The following is a 22,634-nucleotide window of genomic DNA, read 5'->3' as shown; positions in this document are numbered from 1 at the left end:
CTGTTCTGAGGTATAGTTTTTCCCTGAGGTTTTTCGGGGCAAAAATGTTTCCGGTTCCGTTGTGACGGGGTCTCCTGGCTGAGCTCCGGGACCTTTTGACCAACCCGAGAGGAGCGTTAGGGTGACCCCCTGGCTGACGGTATGTTTCCGAGAAGAACGAGAGCAAGAAGACAGGGAGAATCCCGAACTCGCCAGAGTAGGTAATGAAATGTGGGTCTGGCTCGTGTTGCTCCACCGTGGGCCTCGACATGTGGCTGGGCCGCCGGAGTGTGCCGGCCTAGCCCTGGGCTGACAGGCCGCCAAAATCGTACGAGGCTCGCGGGGCGGCAGAGTGCGAAGAGATGGCTTCGTTGGCGGCAGTGCAGTTGGCTGCGGTGGGCCACGTTGGTTCCGCCTCGACGGGCCTTGGGCGTCGCGGCCGCCGCCCACCCAGGCCGCTGCAGGCCCCTCGGCGGGCCGGGGCTGGCTCCTCGCAGAGCTGTTGGTCTCCTCATGCCTCCTCGCACGCCTGGCACCGGCTCCAGCACCAGAAATTGCCCCCATGTTAACTGACACTGTGTGCTGGCGTGTGGGGATTTAGGGTTGGAAAATTTGAGCTCTGCTATAGTTGTTCGCATGGCCAGTTTTTAACTTTGTACTGTTGTGAAGGGCTGCCTCTTTGCGGTGGCTTAGAGGAGAACTGGAAAGATGAGAAAATAACGTAAAAGCAAATCTCGTATTTTCTTGTCCTGGTGGTAGCAGGATGCCTGTCCTTCAAAGGTTACTCAAGGAAGGGTTGCACGGCTGTTAATATTACCGGGCGAGGTATTCGGCACAGCAGGTCATCTCCTATTGGAGTGTCTGTATTTGAGTCTGGCTTGGATCCTGATCCTAACGCACAGCAGGTGGTGGTCACATAGCGAGCTGGATTCCTGCTCTGGGCTTCCATCCCAGGATGTTGTGGGCATTTGTCAGTGAACAGGCCGGTGGAGGGTAACTGTCTTTTCCTTTTTCTCTTCTTTCCTTCTTTGTTTCTTCTATGTCTTTGCCTTCCAAAATTATTTTCAAAACTATGTTATGAAAGTTGGCAATCAGTGTGATTTGATGGAATATTAGGTAGGATAGTTACAGATGTAACAGAAATTTGGGGTCACTATTTGGTAAACATGACCGGGAAATCCAAATAACACATGCAAACATATACTGAGTCGTATCCCTATCCCGAACCAGTCACTGTCAAGAGTAAAAGGCTATCAGAAATTGTTTTGAGCCACCATGCCGTATCCCTTGGCCCCTGAAAAAATGAGGATTCTGTTGGAAAAGAAAAAATGAAGGTAGAAAAGATGTCAGATCAGTAGCTAACAGTTTTTAAAGATTTATTTATTTTTATTTCAAAGTCAAATATGTAGAAAGAGGAAGAGAGACAGAGAGGAAGATCTTCCGTCCAATGATTTACTCCCCAAGTGGCCACAATGGCCGGTGCTGCGCCGATCCAAAGCCAGGAGCCAGGAACTTCTTCCAGGTCTCCCGCACAAGTGCAGGGTCCCAAGCCAGTGGGCCATCCTCGACTGCTTTCCCTGGCCACAAGCAGGGAGTTGGATATGAACCTGCATCCAAATGGGATCCCGGTACGTCCAAGGAGAGGACTCTAGTGCTAGGCCACAGCGCCAGGCCTGGTAGCTAACAGTTTATGAGTGCCATCTGTGGACAGCTAGCCAGGAGTTAGGTCTTCTGGGAATGAACCACAAAAGACTATCCACATTAGAGAGAAATTTGCTTCAGGGAAGATGGAAAAATGAGAACATGCTTCCACACGAGCTAGACCAGTCCAGAGCATACATGTTAAAGAGGAGCTAGCAGCTTGGTCTTTGGAGGCCTACCCCAAAGGTGTGCCCACTGTAGTCAGGGTGCTGCTCACCTACTCACCTCTCCCCTCTTACTCTGGCCTGATATCTTAGCTGCTCTTTATTCTGGCCTGTCTCATAATGATTTTTAGCTCTTTGACATAAAGGTTCTCATGGACCTTTTTTTTTTTTTTTTTTAAGATTTATTTTTATTATTTTTTCATTGGAAAGGCAGATATACAGAGAGGAGAGACAGAGAGGAAGATCTTCCATCCGATGTTTCACTCCCCAAGTGAGCGCAACGGTCCGATGCTATGCCGATCCGAAGCCAGGAGCCTCTTCCGGGTCTCCCACGTGGGTGCAGGTTCCCAAAGCCTTGGGCCGTCCTCGACTGCTTTCCCAGGCCACAGGCAGGGAGCTGGAAGGGAAGCGGGGCTGCCGGGATTAGAACCGGCGCCCATATGGGATCCCGGGCGTGCTAGGCGAGGACCTTAACCACTTGCGCCACTGCGCCGGGCCCTCATGGACCTTTTTTTTAAAAAAAAAAGATTTATTTATTTGAAAGTCAGAACAAGAAAGAGGGAGAGACAGATTTCCCATCTTCCCCAATGGCCACAGTGGCTGGGGCTAAATCAGGCTAAGGCCAGGAACCCAGGACTCCGCCTGGCTCTCTGTGTCAGCAACAGGAGCCCAAGGACTTGGACCCCATTCTCTGCCACTTTCCCAAGTGAAACAGAGCTGGAACGAGAGTGGAACAGTTAGCAGGGGATGCTGTGTGCTGCCCCTAGCACTTTCTTTTGAACCCTGTTCCCTTTACTACAGAGATAAACGCAATTTGCAGTGATTAGAAATGAAGCGTGTGATATTCGGTAGTTAACCAAAGAGATGATCAGCCCAAAAGTACAAGAGAAAACAAAATCTTCCTTGGCCCTTCTACAAGTGGATTATCAAAATTAGACAAGAATACTCTGGAAGAAGGTGGCTTAAAAATTTGATCTTGAGGGCTCAATGCAATAACCTAGTGGCTAAATCCTCACCTTGCATGTGCAGGGATCCCATAGGGGCTCTGGTTTGTGTCCTGGCTGCTCCACTCCCCATCCAGCTCCTGCTTGTGGCTTGAGAAAGCAGTCGAGGACGGCCCAAAGCCTTGGGACGCTGCACTCGTGTAGGAGAACTGGAAGAAGTTCCTGGCTCCTGGCTTCAGATTTTTGCTCTGGTCATTGTGGCTACTTGGGAAGTGAATCAATAGAGAGAAGATCTTTCTCTCTGTTTCTCCTTCTCTCTGTAAATCTGCCTTACCAATAAAAATAAATCTTAAAAAAAATTTTTTTTGAGCTTGAGGAGCCAGTGTTGTGGTATGGCAAGTTAAGCCTCTGTTTGCAATGCTGGCATTCCATAACAGAGTGCCAGTTCCACTTCCAGATCCAGCTCCCTCAGAATATTCCTGGGAAAGCAGCAGATGGTGGCCCAAGTGCCTGGCTCCCTTCTAGCCATGTGGGAGGCCAGGATAGAGTTCCTGGCGTTTGGCTTCTGTCAACCCTATCTATCCTATCTCTATCATCTAGAAATTAGCAGTTTATAATTTTCTTTTTTAAAACAGATTTATTTATTTATTTATTGAAAGAGTCACAGAGGGAGAGACAGGGAGATTGTCCAACTACTGGTTTACTCCCTTACTAGTCACAATGGTCAGGGCTGGACCAGGCCATAGCCAGGAGTCAAGAATTCGATTTAGTTTCCCTTGTGGTTGCCAAAGACCCAAGCACTTGAGCCATCACTGCTTGCTCCCAGGGTGCACTTAGCACAAAGCTGGAATCCAGAGTGCATCGGGGCTAACGCTGCGTCATTTCTTACAGGACACAGGCCTCCCAAGCAGTGTCTTTACCTCTGTGGCAAATGCCTGCCCTGTATGCATGGATTCCCAAAAATAGTTGTTGCATGACAATAACTTACCTTTTCATTCCATTTTTTTTTAACTTTTTTGAAGTGCTTTGCATACTCTCCTTAGTGATTATTAGCATTTTCAGGATAAAATGCCTGTGAGGTTTGTTGTGCTTTCCGTTCTCAGATGGTGTTGCTTTTCAGAATCAGTTACTTAAAAATATGTATGTCTCTGATTCATTAAAAAAGAAAAGAAAAACATTTGTAAGGCAGAGAGCAAGAATATTACAGAGAGGAAAGAGAGAGGAAAGGTTCCCTCCCCCATCCACAGGTTCATGCCCCAAGTGTCCACAGCCAGGTGTGGGCCAGGCCAAAGCTGTGAGCCAAGAACTCCATCCTGTTCTGGGCCATCCCTGCTGCCTTCCGAAGTGTGTTATCAGGGAGCTGAGACTCAGAGTGACTCTGATGTGGGGTACGGGCTTCTTGAGCAATGGCTTAGCCCTCTGTGCCACTGTGCCTGCTTGGTTTCTGGTTCATATTGCCTTACTATATCCTTTATGGCATGTAATGCCAATTCAGATTAGCCCAGAATCTTCTCAAGGTGCAGAAGTTGCCTCCAACTTCAGTGAGAGGCTTTTCTCACAGGTGTCCAAAACCCTACCCAAGCAGCTGGGAAACTGGTTCTTGCTAATCTCTTATCTCTTACCAAAGGAACAATGGCTGCAACTCTCCAAGCACGAGGTTGTCATGATTTTGAAGTGAAGGTCACCAAGTGTTGCAAAGGAGTCTCTTAATCAAAAAAAGGCTCAGGGCTCTAAAGTGAATTTCTGGTGACTCCTTTACTGCAAATGAGCTTTGCTCTGCACCAACTCCAGTTCAGTTGTTCAGTCACTGCAGCCAGGGATGCTTCAAGATTGTGGATCTAACTGGTACTTAGGAGTCTGCAAACAAGGACTCCTGGAGGTGGTGAGAGCTGCAGAGCATGCAGGTTAGCCTTGATGAGGGCAGAGAAGTGATGACAGGAGGCTAGCAGGCCATGAACCTAGATGATTAATTCCACCCCCACAAAGATTTATCAGTTTGAGACTCCTGAGATCAGAGGTTCATTCACCACGGAGTTAGAGAGGATGGCTAGGAGTGGAGTAATAGCTCTGCCATTCCCTTCCCTGCAGCTCATGGAAAGACTAGGCCTCGGGGGTGTGGGAGGAAGACATGGAGTTGTCTGGGTAGGGAGAAGAGTTGAGCCTATGTCCCACAGTGAATGATGCCCTCGTGGTCAGAGGAAACCGGGCTTCAGTGAAATCCATTTCTGACACGTGAATGTTTAAATATTTTTGAATTGTGTTTTGGTTTGAATTATCGAGGAAGTTTAGTGAAATGCTTGCTTTCATTGTCTTGATAGGAGGCACACTGTATCCTGCTAGGTGGTACAGGAATGTAAGTATTACAGTCACTGTGACTGAACGTTCAGCATTTGGTTGAAACATGATGCTCTGGCAGCGTGATGGTAAGCCCCGCTTCAGAGCACACTCGGCACGTTAGTGACAGGATGTGCAGCGGTACAGTCCACCTCTGCCAGCTCTGTCTTGGTTCTAATTCCAGAGTGCAGGATCATCCCTGGTAATCCAGCTTAGACTTTTAAAAAATTTAATTTTTTATGTTGTTTACATAGATCCTAGGCATTTTCTTTTTAAAATGATTTATTTATTTTTATTGCAAAAGCAGATTTATACGAAGGAGAGACAGAGAAAGGTTTCCATCCACTGCTTCATTCTCCAAATGGCCACAGTGACCAGAACTGAGCTGATCCAAAGCCAGGAGACAGGAGCTTCCTCTGTGTCTCCCATGTGGGTACAGGGTCCCAAGATAGAGCTGGAAGGGAAGTAGAGCAACCAAGACACAAATCAGTACCCATATAGGATCCCAGCAGTTGGATTGGGAGGATTAGCCAACTGAGCCATCCTAGACATTCTTTGGAAGCAAAAATGTTTGGTTCCTGGTTGACCTGGTTTTGATCTGTGCAGATGCCAATAAATCCTTCAGAGCCACAAGTTACAATAATCTATTCCATCAAATGTCAGTCTTGACCTTCTCCTGTCCTGGGCTTGTGTGCAGGGTGGCCCTGGGTCCTCTCAGACAGAACAGATGCTGGCTGACATGCAGGGCTTTCCTGGAAGTGGTTTGTCAGGAGTCTGTCTGGAAGCCCATGACGTTCTCCCTCAGAAAGCCAGGGAAGTTGAGATCTAAGTGGTGAAGCAGCTCACTTGTTTCTTGGCTTCCATCCTTCATGATGGGTGCTCAGCACTACCACTAGTGAGTGGAGCTTCGTTCTGCAGGCTGTAGAGGTCTGGGATGTGTTTCTCATCTGTGTTATGGGAACAGTGGTACCCATCTTTGAGACTTTCTGGAGCGGTGAATGAGAATATACCGCAGGGAGCAGAACAGCGTTTAGCACACAGCAGACATCCAACAATATTTGTCTGCTCCTATTCCATTATGTAAGTTCCGTTGGTATTTGTACAAAGCATGTCTGATGAAATCTTTGTCAAGCACCTTGAGATCTCATGTTGATGAGGGTATGGACTCTGCCCTGTAGCAGCGGATGTAGTCTTCTTGCTGTTGGTATGAGGAGGATAAATTGGTAAAACATTTTGGGCAGGCAATCTGAAGTTTGTTTCCAAAGGTCAAATATTGATAACCAATAATAATTTCAATAACTAACATTCTAGGAATTTTGCCTAAGGAAATAAGAGGAAAGCAGGCTTATGCGGTAGGTTTTGACTTGCACTGTTGTTCATGAGCCACATTTCCAGGTTTAGTAGGAACACTGGTGGCCAGCTCCTCTCAGCTTTCCTGCCCAGCCCTTGTCCCTCTGTCAGCAGCTTTTCCTGAGCAGAGCTGGGGAGGGCTGTAACCTGGCAGAATCCAAAAAGGGGAGACTTGGGAACACCCCGGTTTGGAATAAGAGAGCCATACTGGACATTGGGAGCCTGAAGTAAAGTTTAAAATAGGTGAATTCCTGAAGATATTTTTCCTTGGGTGCTCAGGAAAGGAAGAGTCTGCCACTGTGGACGGTGGCTTGGGGCTGTCTATGGGCCAGTGGAGCTGACTGCTTCTCTGTTGCACAGCGGGGAGAGAGCCGGGCTGCAGAGACAGAAACGGGAGACTTCCCTTTCAGTGCCTTTGAGCAAGTGCCACTGCCTGGCAGCTGGGTGTGTAGCTTGACCGCCGGTTCTCCCCCACTGGTAGGGCCTTTAGGGGGTCCCCCTGCTTAGCACACAGCCAGATGTTGAAAGGAGGGGGAACTTAGGTAACATTCCCAGCTTGGGGGACTTGCAGTGAAACAGCTTTACTCAAATTCCACAAGTAGAAGAGATTCATTTGTAGTAAATTTTCTGGAATTGGCAAACTGTTCTTTAAAATTAATAAGCATTGGGCCTGGTGGCGTGGCCTTGCGGCTAAAGTCCTCACCTTGAACGCGCCGGGATCCCATATGGGCAACAGTTCTAATCCCAGCAGCTCCACTTCCCATCCAGCTTCCTGCTTGTGCCCTGGGAAAGCAGTGGAGGTTAGCCCAAAGTCTTGGGACCCTGCACCCGTGTGGGAGACCTGGAGGAAGCTCCTGACTCCTGGCTTTGGATTGGCTGAGCTCTGGCCATTGCAGCTGTGTGGAGAATGAATCAGCAAATGGAAGATCTTTCTCTCTGTATTTACTCTCTGTAAATTTGCCTTTGCAATATAAATAAATAAATGTGTTTTAGAAATATGAATTTAATAGATAAAAATGAAAAGCCTGTCTAAAAACTTACTCAGGGGCCAACATTTTGGCTCAGTGTTGAAGATGTCAGGGAAGTCTGCTCCTGCATCAGCATGCCTGGATGCTAGGCCAGGCTCCAGCTTCCTGCAGACATGCGCCCTGTGAGGCCAAGGGGAACCAAGTTCAAGGACTTGGCTTCTTGCTATGCAAATGAGAGCCCCAGTTGAGTTCCTGGCTCCTGGCTTCCACCTGGTCCAACCCTGGAACATTTGGGGGACTGAATCACTGAATGGAAAATATGTCTTTCAGATAAATATAAATAAATAAAAATGAAAACAGTAGAGAGAGGAAAGAGAGAGCAAGCAGAAAGGCAAAGACTCGAAAAACCAATCACTGCTGAGCTCAGGGCCAATTCGATCACTCATGAACCAACCCTTGTGACAGTGTGCCCTTCCCTGGACTGACCAGGTCAGGGTTACCAGAGTCCATCATTGAGCCATGGAGACTGGCGTGAGCTTAATTTGCTCCACCAGTCAGAGACCACTTTGGAACAGGGGGGTGGGGTAAATGTCATTTACACAGTGGAGCGAATGGAATAGATTATTAGTGGGAAACTATCCTTACAATAACACAGAGGCCTAACTGGAAGAATTAGCATGAGGATAAGTGAGATCTTTTGTCAAATGTTTAACACAGAGCATGACACATTGGAGAAGTGGTAGTTACTATTCTTGCTTTTGTGTTTAAGAGTGTTGAAATGGAGATACCCACCCTTCTCGATTCCGTGTACCTCGGAGTGCTGTCCACAGAACCCTGGAGACGGCAGAATGCTGTCACTGTGCTGTCACCTAGGGAATGCTTCTTAAACTTGACCTGGGGTTTCTGTGCAAGGTAGATTCTGATTCAGTCAGTATGGCTGGGGCCCGTGGCTGTGTATTTCTAGCAGTTTCCCTGGTGTTGCTGACGCTGCAGAGGGCACAAACCAGACTTTGGGTGAGAAGTACTGAAATAGGGTTTTTTTTTTTTAACATTTATTTTTATTGGAAAGGCAGATCAGATTTACAGAGCAGAGAAACAGAAAAAGATCTTCCAGCTACTGGTTTACTCCCCAAATGGTCAGCACATCTGGAGCTGAGCTGAATCTGAGCCAGGAGTTCCTCTGGGTCTCCCACACAGATGCAGGGTCCCAAGGCTTTGGGCCGTCTCTGCTGCTTTCCTAGGCCACAGGCAGGGAGCTGGAAGGGAACTGGAGTGGCGGGACATGAACCAGCATACATATAAGATCCCAGTGCTTGCAAGGTGAAGATTTGTTTGATAGAGCCATTGTGCTGGGCCCTGAGCAGGGTCTTGCTTGCCCTGGGATTAAAGGGGCTCACCCACCCATGGTCTGGCCAGTAAGAAAGTGGAGCAAGAGGAAATGGAGAGCAAGTATTTGCCTTTTTAAAAAACACCTTTTTAAATTTTTCAAACATGAGTATGTGGGAGAATAACAGTCAATACCAGTATATTCTTCACCATATGATAACGGTGTGGCGATTACCTTTTATGGCTGCAGTGCCAGCGTGGCCTCTGTTCCTTTCACTCTTGTCTGTTGATAAAAGCTTAAGTTCATAGCCTGACTTTGCTGCAGAGGAAGCTAAATACTTGCATCATAAGTCTAGCATGACAGTGATTTACCCTGGAATTGCCTTACTACGAGAAGCTGTGATAGTTATGTTATTTTTTTTTTTAGAAATATAGAGGGGGGCCCGCCACAGTCGGCTAGCAGTTAAAGTCCTCGCCCTGAATGCGCCGGGATCCCATATGGGCAACAGTTCTAATCCCGGCAGCTCCACTTCCTATCCAGCTCCCTGCTTGTGGCCTGGGAAAGCAGTGGAGGACAGCCCAAAGCCTTAGGATCCTGCACCTGTGTGGGAGACCTGGAGGAAGCTGCTGGCTCCTGACTGTTTCAGTCACTTGGGGAGTGAATCATTGGGTGGAAGATCTTCCTTTCTGTCTCTCCTCTTTTCTAACTTTGCAATAAAAATAAATAAATCTTTTTTTTTTAAAGAATAAGCATTAAAAAAAAAGAAATTTAGAGGGGAGGAGATGGTATGGGACACTATAAATACTGGTGGATAATTTTGTGACCCAGTGAATCTTTTAAAAAACTTTAAAAATATATACTTATTTGAAAGGCAAAGAGAGGGGAGAGACACTGCCCTGGGGGAGAGAAAGGGAAAAGAGATACCTTCCGTCTACTGGTTCACTCCCCAAATGGCCACATGGCCAGGGTGGGCCAGGCCGAAGCAGCCAGAAGCTTCATCTGGATTGCACATGTGAGTGGCAGGAACCCAAGTGCTCCCTTCCTAGGTGCATGAACAGGAAGTTGGGTCAGAAAAGCAGCCAGGAGTTGAGTGGGCACTGCAGTATGAAATGTGAGTGCAGCACCAGCACACCTGCCCAAGGCTGAATGCTTTCTTACCTGAGAGGCCAAGACAAAGCAGGGAGTTCCCTTCTGCTGCTTCACCACTGAGATGCTGTCGGCTGCTGCATTGGCAGGAGAGCCGAGTCCAGGTCTCCTACCTAGGGAACAGGACTTCAGGGACTTGAGTCATCAGCTGTCCCTCCCAGAGGCTGCAGCAGCAGGAGAATGAAGTCAGGTGACAGTCAAGAATCCCACCATGTTCTCGCATCTGTTTTGCAAGTGTCTTATTATTATTAAAAAGTCAGATATAAAGAGAGGAGGAGAGAGAGGAAGATCTTCCTCGACTGCTTTCCCAGGCCACAGGCAGGGAGCTGGATGGGAGGCAGGGCTGCTGGGATTAGAACCAGCACCCATATGGGATCTTGGCACTTTCAAGGTGAGGAATTTAGCCACTAGGCTACTATGCTGGGCCCAGTGTAAGTGTCTTTATTGCTAGGTAAATGCCCACACCACTTACAAATCTTGCAACCAGTTCTCTTTAGATTAGTTTCCAGAAAGCCTGGAATTACAAGTGCACCAGTCCCTAAAAGTATGCAAGGCTTCGTAGTACTGTGTTTTACATACACAACACCCCCCATCTCCCTTTGCCTCATTTGGTGTGGCTTTTTCTCATCTCATCAATCTTACTATTTTTTTGCAACTATCTAATTACAAATGATTTTCATCACGACACAGGGCATTGTGGAGAGTGATGGGAACGTTCTGAAGAGCTGCAAACACGCCTTTCCGTGTTGCTTGGCTTATAGTTCCATGTTTGTGCAGCTTTGGTAAGTCCACAGAAATATAAATAAAATTACAGTGATCGGCACCCTGGCCAAGTGGTCTTCCAGATTCTCTACAAGGAACTTGAAAAACAATTACAAAAGGAGCACCACACACAGGTTGCCTTACATAGATCAGGAGTTCCACAGCCACTAGACATCAATACTACACATAGAGCAATAGTTTGGTCTTTGTTGATCCAATTACCTTGAGTATTATTCTTGGACTAATTATACCAATCACTTTTAAAACCCCTTAAGTCTCTAGGCACCTTTTCTTGTCAGATGTTAAAGAATATGCTTTGAACGTTTCTGAAAAAGCACTCACAGTTTATTTGGGATTCAGAAATGTTTTAATATGTGCTAAGATTTATTCCCTTAGATGTTAATCAAGTCCTCTTGAGGTTAAACATTTCAACCCTGGGTTCTTTTTAATTTTTTTTTTTAAAGATGTATTCATTTGTTTATATTGTAAAAGCATAGCTACAGCAAGAAGGGGAGATAGGCCTCCCATTTGCTAATTTATTCCCAAATGGCTGTAATGGCCAGAGCTGAACCAATCCAAAGCCAAGAGCCAGGAACCATGTGGGCTTTGGGCTGTCCTCGACTGCTTTCCCAGGCCACAGGCAGGGCGCTGGATGGGAAGTGGAGCAGCTGGGACACGAGCCGGTGCCCACATTGGATGTTGGTGCTTTTAAGGGGAGGATTAGCCATTGAACCATTGCACCTTGCCCTGGGTTCTTCTTAACACACCCTTTGTTGTATGGCTTGCTGTGGTCCTATGAAAGAAAAGAAAAACTGTCTACTTTAAAGCCTTTGAGCATCATACAGGTTCCTTGATACACAACTTGGCTTTGACCTTGCGCTGTAGGACCACGTGCCACTGAGACGAAGGACGGCCCTCCACCCCAGCTGCCAAAGCGGACGTGGGCTGTCGGCTGACCGCGCTCAGTGCGGTCCCTGGATGCTCCCGCTGGCCAGCCGGGGATTGTCGGCCCGGAGCCAGCTTTGTACCAGTGAGGTTCAGTCGCGTCTGCTGAGCGTCGTCGCCAGCTGGTGTCCGGGATGCGCCGGTACAGAACCAAGGTGAGAGCTGCGGAAGTATTAGATCTGGAGGCCCGAGGGGGCTAGGTCTCTGCGCGTGAAGCACCAGGAGGAGCCCTGGGGATGCCGGCCTGGGAACCGGCGCCTCCACCGACCACGCTTGGCAAGCTGGCACCGCCGCCGAGGGCCCACCCCGCCCTCGCCCGGCTTCCTTAGGACTGCCCACTCCAAAGATGGCGGCAACGGCTTCAGGAGAGTGGATCATGTGGGGATGGTGGCCAATGGGCTTCCGGGCTGCGTGCCGGCCGGGTGCGGGCGGGGGGGCGGAAGTGCCACGGACCGCCGCCTCCGGCCCGGTTGCAGCCCTTGCTGTTACATAACTGGCTGCGGGACCCGCGCGGTCCTACCTCTCGGCCCCCGCGCCCCCAGGATGTGCTGAGGCCCGCGACCCCCTCAGCTGCCGCCGGCTCCCTCCCGAGGTGAGGCGGCTCGGGCCGGCGGGGCGGGGCGGTTGGGAGGCGGGGAGTCCGGAGCGGGCCCCTGGCCGAGGAGGCCGGGCTCCCCGGGGACCGGCGCCTCCCTCGGGGAGGGTCCTGCGCGGCCCCTGCCCTCCCCACACTCGGCTCCGGTCCGGAGGTGAGGGCTGTGGCCGCCGACACCAGAGAGAGGTGAGTTTCTGTGCCGGGGCGGGGGCTGCCTGCGTGCGGACCTCAGGACGAGTAGTGGAGAAATTTTCTAAGTAAAGGGCCCTGCCCGTCGGCGCCCGTGGGGGTGCCTTTGAAGCCAACAGTGCGGCCTCGCCATGGTGTGTTACTTGTTGGACCGAGTGTAAACTGCCTCCCCGGGATCTCCTGGGTGACAGGAGCTCGGTCTGGCCTCCCCTGCTTGGCTGTCAGGATACACGCGTGCCCTGTGTGTCTAGAATCACCGGCTGACCGTGCAGATCCTCTGGCAAACCACAGTTTCTTCCTTCGAATGGGCCACTTCCCGGGGATAGAGGGACTCTGGCTCCTCGGCTGTGCCCCTGGAGGAGCTGCGCAGGAGGTGTGGGCCTGCTCTGAGCCATGGGCCGTCGGCTGTGAACATGGGCCGCTGGCTCGTTGTTCTCACACTGCCAGGTCTCTGAGCCAGAGTTCTTTTGTCACTTGATTGTCTTGGGAAAAAAAACAGGGTCAGGACCCACCTGAGTGGTCCGTGGTGAGGTCTGGAGTGGCTGTTAATCTGAGCGTGCGAACCAGAGGGGGCACTCCAGTGCAAAGCACTGAAGCAATAACACACCTGGCTAATGCTTAACCCGCTGGGTGGGAAGTTTGGTGACTCCAAAGGTCGGCTGTGGAAATAGTCCATGGAACACTTGATGTCCAAGGAAGTGGGAGAAGTTCCCTGGCCACTGGCGGGTGGGGAATGGGTGTGTGCGTGTGTATTAAAGGGGGTTGAACAACATCAGCCAGAATAAATCAGTGATGCAGAGGGGACTTGGGTGGCTGCAGTCACATCTAGCCGCCGTTCTGAGCACAGCCCAGCAGCGAAAGCAGGTGCGTGTGGCCTGCAGAAGCAGCATGCAGGTGTCGGTTAGGAATGGGGCTTGCCTGAGCTCCGCTGTTGCCCTGGTTTGCTGGAGTTTGGTCTTTCTTAGGCCTGGGTGCCGGTAGTTGAAACCTGTGACACAGTACGGACATGCAGGGTAAAATGCGTATGTATATACTCATACATGCCATTTCCTTAAAAAGTCTTTGGGTGTCCTATCTTTAGCCTCTCCCAGTTGTAACTTGAAGACTTTGTCACCATGTTTGTTTTAACCACACCCACGCACTGTGGAGAGTATCTTTAGATGTGACTCCATGTTGCTTAGCAACAGCATGCTTCTGGCCTGATGGCAGAAGATTCCTGGATATTGGGAGATTTGAGGAATGAGAGGCAGTGACTGTCTCAGTGCACCTGCTAGCATTTGGCAGCCGAGAGGCGTTTAGGTCAGGTGACGGCAGTGTCCTTGTGTTGGGCACAGGCAGCTGACCAGCTAGTCTGCTGACCCAGAGCAGGAGTGCTGCCTATGTGTAGACAGTGGCTTCCTCATTGCTGTGTTCCATCCCTGTCATGGTCTCCTTCCTTCAGGAAAGAGCTGCAAAGCCCTTTGGGGGGCTGACACTTTGGTTCCTTGTTTGTGGGGAACATGAAAGCATGGTTGTGTGGAGAGCTTTCAAGTAGATGCTGGAAGTTCTGCATGACCTCAGGCCAAATTCAAATGCTGAATTGGATTCAGTGAATAGTTGTAAGAGCTTTTGACAGCTCCAAGGTCTGTCCTCCTTCCCTGTGTGTCACTATTTTGTCTAAGTATTTTTTAATTGGATTTCATGTAGCTACTAAAATTGATGATTAACAGTTACCTAGGAACCCTTTAAAATGTTTGTGAGTTTGCTTGGCAGCTCCGTCTGTGAGCACCTACTGTTGGCTTCTTTGCAGTTTTGAGGCTGTGTATCAGTGTTACACCACACGCCATGCTGATCCCAGGGGGCAGGACCTTAGTCTGTTTTAGTGCAAAATGGGTAATAATGCTTGTAATTTGGAAAGACCCTACAAAATATACAAGTTGTAATTAATTAAAGCCAGCCATGAAATGGTTTCGATGTACAAATGGGTTTATAGTTTTACATATCACCTGTAAGTCTTAATTTTTTTCCCAAGAATGAAAACAACTCGAACTCCTAGCAAAAAATCCCATAACACTGGAGTGAACTATGCAGGCCACCTGCAAGGACCCTGATTCCTCAGGCAAGCCTGGACAGAGGTTGAAGCTTTCTAAAAAATCATCTTCTTATGAAAGTTAACCACATGATCCAGTGGTAATTCCTATCAAACTTGACCTACTTTCATGTTGAGGATTTATGTGATTCTGAAGGATTTTAAACAAACCTGGAGAAGCAGAGATTGAAAACCATGAAAGCCTCAAAGCCCAGAGCAGGGCCGGGCGGGTGACCAGTGCCCTGGTGTGCTGCGGGCACAAGGTGGAAGGGGCCTGAACTGGACCCACCAATGGCAGCACTCCATACCTGAAACCAAGTGAACACCTGCTCTGCTTAGGATTTCTGTCCAAGAACAGATAGGTTCTCAGTTGGAGGAGAGCCTCCGTAGGGTCGAGTGTCAGTGTTCGTCCAAAATGCTGGGTACATAAATACCTGCTAGCGTCCCCTCGGCCCGAAATCTAGCACTGTTGTTTGGTTTTGTTTTGTTTTTTTGTTTGTCTGTCTCAAAGAGAGTGACTGAGCATGCACTTCCATCTGGGGGTTTGCTCCTCAGAGGCCCACTGTGCCTGAGGCTGGGCTAGGGTGAAGCTGGGTCTGGGATGCCATCTAGGTCTCCTGAAGGTGTGGCAGGGACTGAGCTGCATGACTTGCCTCCCAGGGTCTGCACAGGTGGGAAGTTGGAGTCATAACCCAGAGCTAGGACTCCATCTGTGGGGTGGAGAGCTTAACCGCCAGGTTGATGCCAGGCTGATGCCCAGACGCTAGACCTGACCTGGGGTTGTAAACTGGGTGGGTGCAGCTCAGCAAGTAGCTTCCTAGCACAATCCCAGCTTGGAGAGCTGCTGCAGGGCCGCTGCCATCTGGGAGTGAACCAGCAGGTGGAAGAGCTCTCTGATATCCTCTCTCTCAGTAATCCTTTTAAAAAACAAATCTTTTAAACATAAATAAATGCAGAACTGCCCTGTTGGCCTCCCTGACCCTGGATCGGTGGCCCTGGCTCCTTCACTGTGAATCCGGAGCTTAATCCCTTGCTGCACCCTCAGTCCCTCTCACGGGGAAAGGAGGCTCAGGGTGCACATTTGCACTGATGTGGGTGAAGCCTCACTTCTGATGCCCGCTTCCTGGTGTGTGCGCCCTGGGAGGGCATGGCGCTCTGCCGGCCCTGGCTGGCGGGCTTTTGAACAATGAACAGCTGGTGGAAATGCCTGCCTTCTCCGTCTCTGCCTTTCGAATAAAATGAAAGCGAATACATTTTTTAAAAAAAGATTTATTTATTTTTATTGTAAAGTCAGATATACAGGAGAGACAGAGAGGAAGATCTTCCATTCAATGATTCATTCCTCAAGTGATTACAATGGCCGGTGCTGAGCTGATCTGGAGTCAGGAGCCAAGAACTTCCTCCAGGTCTCCCACGCGGGTGCAGGATCCCATGGGCCGTCCTCCACTGCTTTCCCAGGGCACAAGCAGGGAGCTGGATGGGAAGTGGAGCTGCGGGGATTAAAATCAATGACAATATGGGATCCCAGCATGTTCAAGGCGAGGACTTTAGCTGCTAGGCCACTGCGCCAGGTCCAAATGAATACCTTAAAAAAAATTTTTTTTTTAAGAGCTTGGTCCAAAGTCTGCAGGTAAGGCAGCCACTGGGTCTGCCTTTGGGACACTGTCTTGCCACCTGTTTTCGTTCTTTATTGATCCTGATCTTGTGTGTGGGTATTATTTTGTTTGAAAAACAGAGTTAGATTTTTTCGTCCTCTGGTTCTCCCCTCAAATGGCCCCAACTATAGGGGCTGGGCCAGGCGAAGCCAGGAGCTTTCTCTGGATCTCCCATGTGGATGCAGGTGCTTCTTCCACTGCTTTCCCAGGTACGTTAGCAGGAAGCTGGATCAGAAGTGAAGCAGGGGGGCCTGGCACCGTGGCCTAGCGACTAAAGTCCTCGCCTTGAATGCAGCAGGACCCCACATAGCTGGTTTGTGGGCTCCCCTCGGGGCACAGAGAGTAGGGTGTGAAGAGGGAGGCTGCTGCTTGTCATCTCATGAGTGACCATTTTCCTGCACCAGTGGAATTCTGCAGCCCAGATGGGTACTCACCCATGGTCACAGCTCACTCGGACCAACACCCCACAGTGTGCTTCCAGCCCATGGCGGGCGAGGGGAGAGTGACAGTTTTGGAGGAGGAAGGTGTGGGCTAACCAGGGACTGGAATGTAGCTTGTGGAAGAGGGTACCTCATTTCATCTTTCCTGGGAAATGATGAGGGAGGTAGGAAGGAGCTGAAGTTCGAACAGGCTGACTTAATGTCCCTGTGGGGTCTAGGAACACGTGGAGGTCACTGCTTACCCATGGCTGTCAGCAGGTAGGAGGCATGACGTGACATGGAAGGAGACGGCACAGGGGCAGGGTGGAGGCGCCTATGGCTGTGTGACCGTGACCCGGGGAGTCTGCTCCCGAGTTACAGCCCTTGGGCAAGCAGAGTGGTTTTTATCTGTAATTAGAACAGCACTTAAGAAGGCCTGGGCATGGGCAGGCCCTACCAGGAGCAAGGATATGGGGCTGTTTCTGGCTTCCTTACTTCGGGAAGTGAGTGGAGTGCCCACATGGGTATCCTTGGGAGGGGGTGCCAGGAAGTACCCCCTTCCCACATTCCATTCCACATGTGTGGATATGGGGACATTTTGGTTTCACCCCATGTCCCTCCATGACCTGAGTTCAGGGTGGTCTAGTGGAGGGAGCCACTCGCTGGGCTGTGTGGGCAAAGCCAGGGTTAAGTTTTGTGTTAGCCTCGCCCAGTGCTCTGAGGACAGTGACTGGAGTATTGCTTCAGTGCAGAAGAGAGAGGAGTGGAGAAGGAATAAGGAGCTGGAGGGGCCGGGGACCAGACCACGTGACAGACCCTAGCTCTACAGGCCTTTTTTTTTTTTTTTAAAGATTTATTTTTATTATTTTTTAATTGGAAAGGCGGATATACACAGAGGAGAGAGAGAGAGAGGAAGATCTTCCGTCCAATGATTCACTCCCCAAGTGAGCGCAACGGCCGATACTATGCCGATCCGAAGCTAGGAGCCTCTTCCGGGTCTCCCACGTGGGTACAGGGTCCCAAAGCTTTGGGCTGTCCTCGACTGCCTTCCCGCGCCACGGGCAGGGAGCTGGAAGGGAAGTGGGGCTGCCGGGATTAGAACCGGCGCCCATATAGGATCCCGGGCGTGCAAGGTGAGGACTTAACCACTTGCGCCACTGCGCCAGGCCCTCTACAGGCCTTTGATTTGGGTCTTGAGGGACCCGTGGTCCACCCTTCATGCCCTGGAAGACTTTCAGACACCCTCGGAAGAGGACTGCCCATAGAGGTGAATGTTGGCAGTCGCCTTCTCACCTAAATGTGGGGTAGGTGTTTGGCACTGCATAAAAGATATCATTTGGGAGGTTCATGTCCTTAGTCCAAGTGCCTAGATGCCAGTCCTGGCTGCATTTTCCAATCCCAGGCAGCTGGGCAGGACTTGGATACTTGGGCCCCACCACCCACATGGGAGACCTGGGTGGGGTTTTGGCTTCCTGACTTCGACCTGTTTGACCTGGCCTAGCCTCAGCTGTTGTTAGGCATCTGGGGAAGTGAACCAGCAGATGGAAGACCCTCCCCGCCCCCATCTCTGTGTGTATATGTATCTTTCCACTTGCAAATAAAAATGAAAAAAAAAAAAAACTAAATAAAAAATTTTCAGGTAAGTTTTGTATGCTGTTGTACGAGTGTTCCCTGTGATAAAGAAGGTGCCTGCATCTTTCTAGGAAGAAGAATGGGTACCCCCACCCCCAGCATGCCAGGGTGCTCGCTCATCTGAGGGCTCAGAGCATGGTACACCACTCTGTCTTGAGGCCTCAGTGCTTGCGTTCCCTTTTCTCTAGCCCAGTCCTCCACATTCTTGTCCATCTGTCCTGCTGGGTAGCCTGAGGACGGTCCATGGGGTTGCTCCGTGTTGGATTCGAAATGAGCAAGGCAGGGCTCTCGTGGGTGCCGGCACGAGGCGTGGTGCACACAGTTGACTTGAAGCTGTGCAATGCTCAGTTCTGGCTCTGTTCTGACCTGACTCAGCTCTTAGTCCCTGCAGCTTCGTGGTCACAGCTTTCTCACCTACAGGGCAGATCCCATCTCTAGCGAGTGGGAGGCCATGGCAGCACATTCTCCTGCACATGCCAAAGTGGCCAGGACAAAGTTCTGTGACCCCAGAGGCCAGTATGGGGAGTGTTCTTTGCCATCTGCTTGGGTCCTGGCCTTGCCATTTACATGCCCCCTGCCTAAGTGGTAACTCACAGTGCTGTTCCACAGAAGAACCAACATTTGTCATCATTGACCTGCTGCAAATGGATGTCACTACACCAGGCACCCAGGGCTACCCACAGGAAGCCTCCTGTCCCCAGACGTCTTGTGGTTTTTGCAGCCTGTCCAGGTGAACATGGTCTGCTGATTGGTTCTGAAGGGAGATTGGTTGACCCTGAGGCTGAACCTCCTCCCCAGCAGGCCACCACCCACTGCACCCACCTTGATTGCTCCCTTTTCTAGCTTGGGGATGCTCATCTGCCTTTCTCAACCCTCTATCCTGCCTGTGGTCAGTAGAGCTGGTCTCATTAGGCCCTAAAGTCTAACTTTTGGTTAAACATGACTTGCTTCTATTTTTGAATCAAGGAGTCCAAATATCCTGCCTTGGGAAATGTGGACGTTCTAGTAGGTTTATGAGAACCCACAAGTAGTTGTGTATTCAAGAGTTCAGTGTTTCTCTTGAAAGTCAGCCAGAAATGAATGTTCCCCTCTTGGATCAAGAACCTTGTGCTGAGAATGCTAGGCAAGAAGTATATAAATCCCAGGACATAAGCCAGTGTTAAGGTACAGTGGGTTAAGGTGCTGTTTGTAACTGTGAGGGTTCCTGTCTTGGAGCACGGTTCGAGTCCCTGCTACTCCGGTTTCAGCTGCCTGCCGATGTTTCAGGGAAGGCAGTGATGTCCAAGTAGCTTGTGGCATGAAGGGTTAAGCTACTGCCTGCAACACCAGCATTCACCAGCATCCCTTACAGTGCCAATTCAAGTCCCAGCTCTTCCACTTCCAGTCCAACTACCTGCCAATGCACCTGCAAAAGCACTGGAGGATGGGCCAGGTCCTTGTGTCCCTATATCCGCATGAGAGAGCTGGAAAAAGCTCCTGGCTTTGGCCTGGCACAGTCCAAGCTGTTGTGGCTACCTGGGGAGTGAGCCAGAAAATGGAAGATCTCCTCCTGAAACTCTCCCTTTCAAACAAGTGAAATAAATCTTGGTAAGATCTGGCCTCTTTCCATCATCTTTTTAAAAAATGTATTTATTCATTTTTATTGTAAAGTCAGATATACAGAGAGGAAGAGAGACAGAGAAGAATTAACTCCCCAAGTGAGCGCAATGGCTGAAGCTGAGCCGATCCGAAGTCAGGAACTAGGAGCTTCTTCCAGTTGCTCCGTGCGGGTGCAGGGTCCCAAGGCTTTGGGCCATCTTCTGCTGCGTTCCCAAGCCACAAGCAGGAAGCTGAATGGGAACTGGAACTGCTGGGATTAGAACAAGCACCCATATGGGATCCTGTTGCATTCAAGGCAAGGACTTCAGCCGCTAGACCACTCCGCGGGGCCCAGTGCATTTTGATTTTGTGTATGTATAACCACTGCCACCACTGTCATGATAGAATATTTCATTTTTCCCAGGAAGTTGCTCCCCTCCCCCAAATCCCTTTGTAGTCGGTCCCCTGTCTCAGGCAACCATAGAGGTCAAGGCTGTGCATCATCTGCTTTCTCTGCTATAGCAGCTCCCAGCTCCTCGGGGGACTCTGCCTGTGGCCACCCTGACCCAGACTGTGCCAGGCTGCTCCCAGCGGCCTGCGCTCAGCCCACCCTTCCAGAGAGAGCTGAGCTAAGTCGTCCTGCTGGTAGCCAGCCCCTCCCAGGAGTGCAGACACCAGTGGGCTTCATTGGTTGAATTTCTGGAGTTCCACCTGGTGCCGAGGCCACAAGTTCTTGTGCTGGTAACTGCCAAATGACTGCAGCAGCTAGAAGGGGCCACGTGCTCGGCCGCCAGCTGCTGGGCAAGGGGGCAGGTGACTGAACAGTCGCTACTTGTGTCTCATTTGGGCTTAGTGAGCTGGATGGGTTGAGCATCTGATTCCCTTAAATCTTGAAAATTGCCCCACGTATGCAGCTGCCAGCAACCCTCCAATTCCCATAATTACTTTTTTTTTTTTAAGATTTATTTTTATTATTTTCTATTGGAAAGGCGGATATACAGAGAGGAGAGACAGAGAGGAAGATCTTCCATCCGATGATTCACTCCCCAAGTGAGCGCAACGGGCCAATGCTATGCCGATCCGAAGCCAGGAGCCTCTTCCGGGTCTCCCACGTGGGTGCAGGGTCCCAAAGCTTTGGGCCGTCCTCGACTGCCTTCCCGGGCCACGGGCAGGGAGCTGGAAGGGAAGCGGGGCTGCCGGGATTAGAACCGGCGCCCATATGGGATCCCGGGCGTGCAAGGCGAGGACTTAACCACTTGCGCCACCACGCCGGGCCCCCCATAATTACTTTTTAAAAATTGAACATATATGATAGGAAGTACCTATGCTGTAACTGCACTAGCTACCTAGCTTGCTAGCTGATAGCATTTAAATTTTCTCAGCAGATCCACTGACCATTGCAAACCATGATGTTTCTCTTCAAGAGCTATCCGCTTGCATCTCCTAAGACTTTGTCCTGCAGTGGGCCCAACATGGTAGCCTAGCAGCTTTAAGTCCTTGCCTTGAATGTGCCAGGATCCCACATGGGTGCCGGTTCTAATCCCAGATGCCCCACTTCCCGTCCAGCTCCCCGCTTGTGGCCTGGGAAAGCAGTCGAGGACGGCCCAAAGCCTTGGGACCTGCACCCATGTGAGAAACCCGGAAGAAAACTCCTGGCTCCTGGCTCCTGATCGGCGCAGCACCGGCTGTTGCTGTCACTTGGGGAGTGAATCATCAGACAGAAAATCTTTCTGTCTCCTCCTTTCTGTATATGACTTTGCAATAAAAATAAATAAATCTTTGCAATAAACAAAAACACCTTTGTCTTGTATTGCTACTGAGCCATGCAGAGAGCCAAGAAAGTGAATCATAGCTTTGTAATGCATTCACTTCCCACAACATATTTGAAGTTCCCCAAGTGTGGTTGTTAACATTTTATTTTTCCCAGTGGCAGTCTGCGCATCATGTACAGTTGTCAGCCTTCTGTCTCCTCATCTCTTTCGTATTTCCTCCAGCACTGGCTGCTGAGAGAGACCAGGCCACCTGCTTGTGGCCGACCTACTCCGTGTCCGTCAGCTGTCATCAGGCCCTTTGCCTGACTTCTGTGTGCAGGCTGGTACCTGTGATTGTGACGTTAGCGGTCCAGCATCTCCGGTGGGAACTTACAAGGCCTTCCGGTGCTTCCTGCCGGATGCGGCCTGCTGTCAACTGGTTAGGACAAGTGGTGACCACCAGGTCAGTGGATCCTAGGCCACTAAGAGGCGCTGCACTTGTTCCCCAACAGATGTTTTTGCTTGTCTGGCTCATTCCCACCAGTGGACTGCAAATGGTGACTTTGGAATTCTGTTGTCATTGCTAATTAAAACAAACAAAAACCCCCACCATTTCTCAGCTGCTAAGGATGAGTAGCAGCCTGTGGAAAGGGGAGGAGGGTTGGCATGTCCGAGCCCCAGTCTGTTTTTGGCAGTGATAAGACCCCAGGGTAGGGAGATGGCAGGCTGGTGGGCTTTCTGCAGTCAAGGATCTTCTGTCATGAGACTTGAGACCCACCACAGAGGAGCCTGGACTTCTGTGGGAGGTCAGTGGGAGAGGGTACAGACAGTTGAGAGGCAGGCTTCCCTGGGCTGGGTTGAGAAGTGCGGGGAGCCTGGGTCCTCACTTACTGTTCCTGAACCTCTGTAAGGCCAGGGTGACTGTGACCCCTGGGACCCGGTAGTTTCGTGAGGGGGAAGTGCTGCACACCGCACCCCTCCTGCCGAGGTTAGAGCGAGGAGGAGGAACAGGTGAGTGGCTGTGAGGTTACGCTGCCTCTTTTCTCTGCAGGTGTGAATGACAGAAGTGGTGCCGTCCAGCGCCCTCAGCGAGGTCAGCCTGCGCCTCCTCTGCCACGATGACATAG

At 50.3% G+C, this 22,634-nt stretch overlaps 1 protein-coding gene across 1 annotated transcript in view; it reads left to right on the top strand.

The window, feature by feature from the left end:
• Positions 1 to 48: 48 nt before the first annotated feature.
• LOC121151721 (N-alpha-acetyltransferase 60) overlaps positions 49 to 22,634 on the top strand; it is a 27,201-nt gene continuing 4,615 nt past the window's right edge. Inside the window, exons 1-3 of the mRNA XM_040973457.1 lie at positions 49 to 200; positions 11,561 to 11,775; positions 22,559 to 22,634. The exon at positions 22,559 to 22,634 is cut by the window's right edge and continues 40 nt beyond it. Of these exons, the coding sequence (XP_040829391.1) occupies positions 22,565 to 22,634 (70 nt within the window). The 5' untranslated portion in view covers positions 49 to 200; positions 11,561 to 11,775; positions 22,559 to 22,564. The remainder of the gene's footprint in view (positions 201 to 11,560; positions 11,776 to 22,558) is intronic.

Source organism: Ochotona curzoniae, unplaced genomic scaffold (assembly GCF_017591425.1).
Source record: "Ochotona curzoniae isolate NIBS_2020 unplaced genomic scaffold, NIBS_Ocur_1.0 contig_2321, whole genome shotgun sequence".
NCBI classification, from domain to species: Eukaryota; Metazoa; Chordata; class Mammalia; order Lagomorpha; family Ochotonidae; genus Ochotona; species Ochotona curzoniae.
The sequence above is the reverse complement of the archived record's forward strand: the minus strand, read 5'-3'. Positions and strand labels throughout refer to the sequence as shown.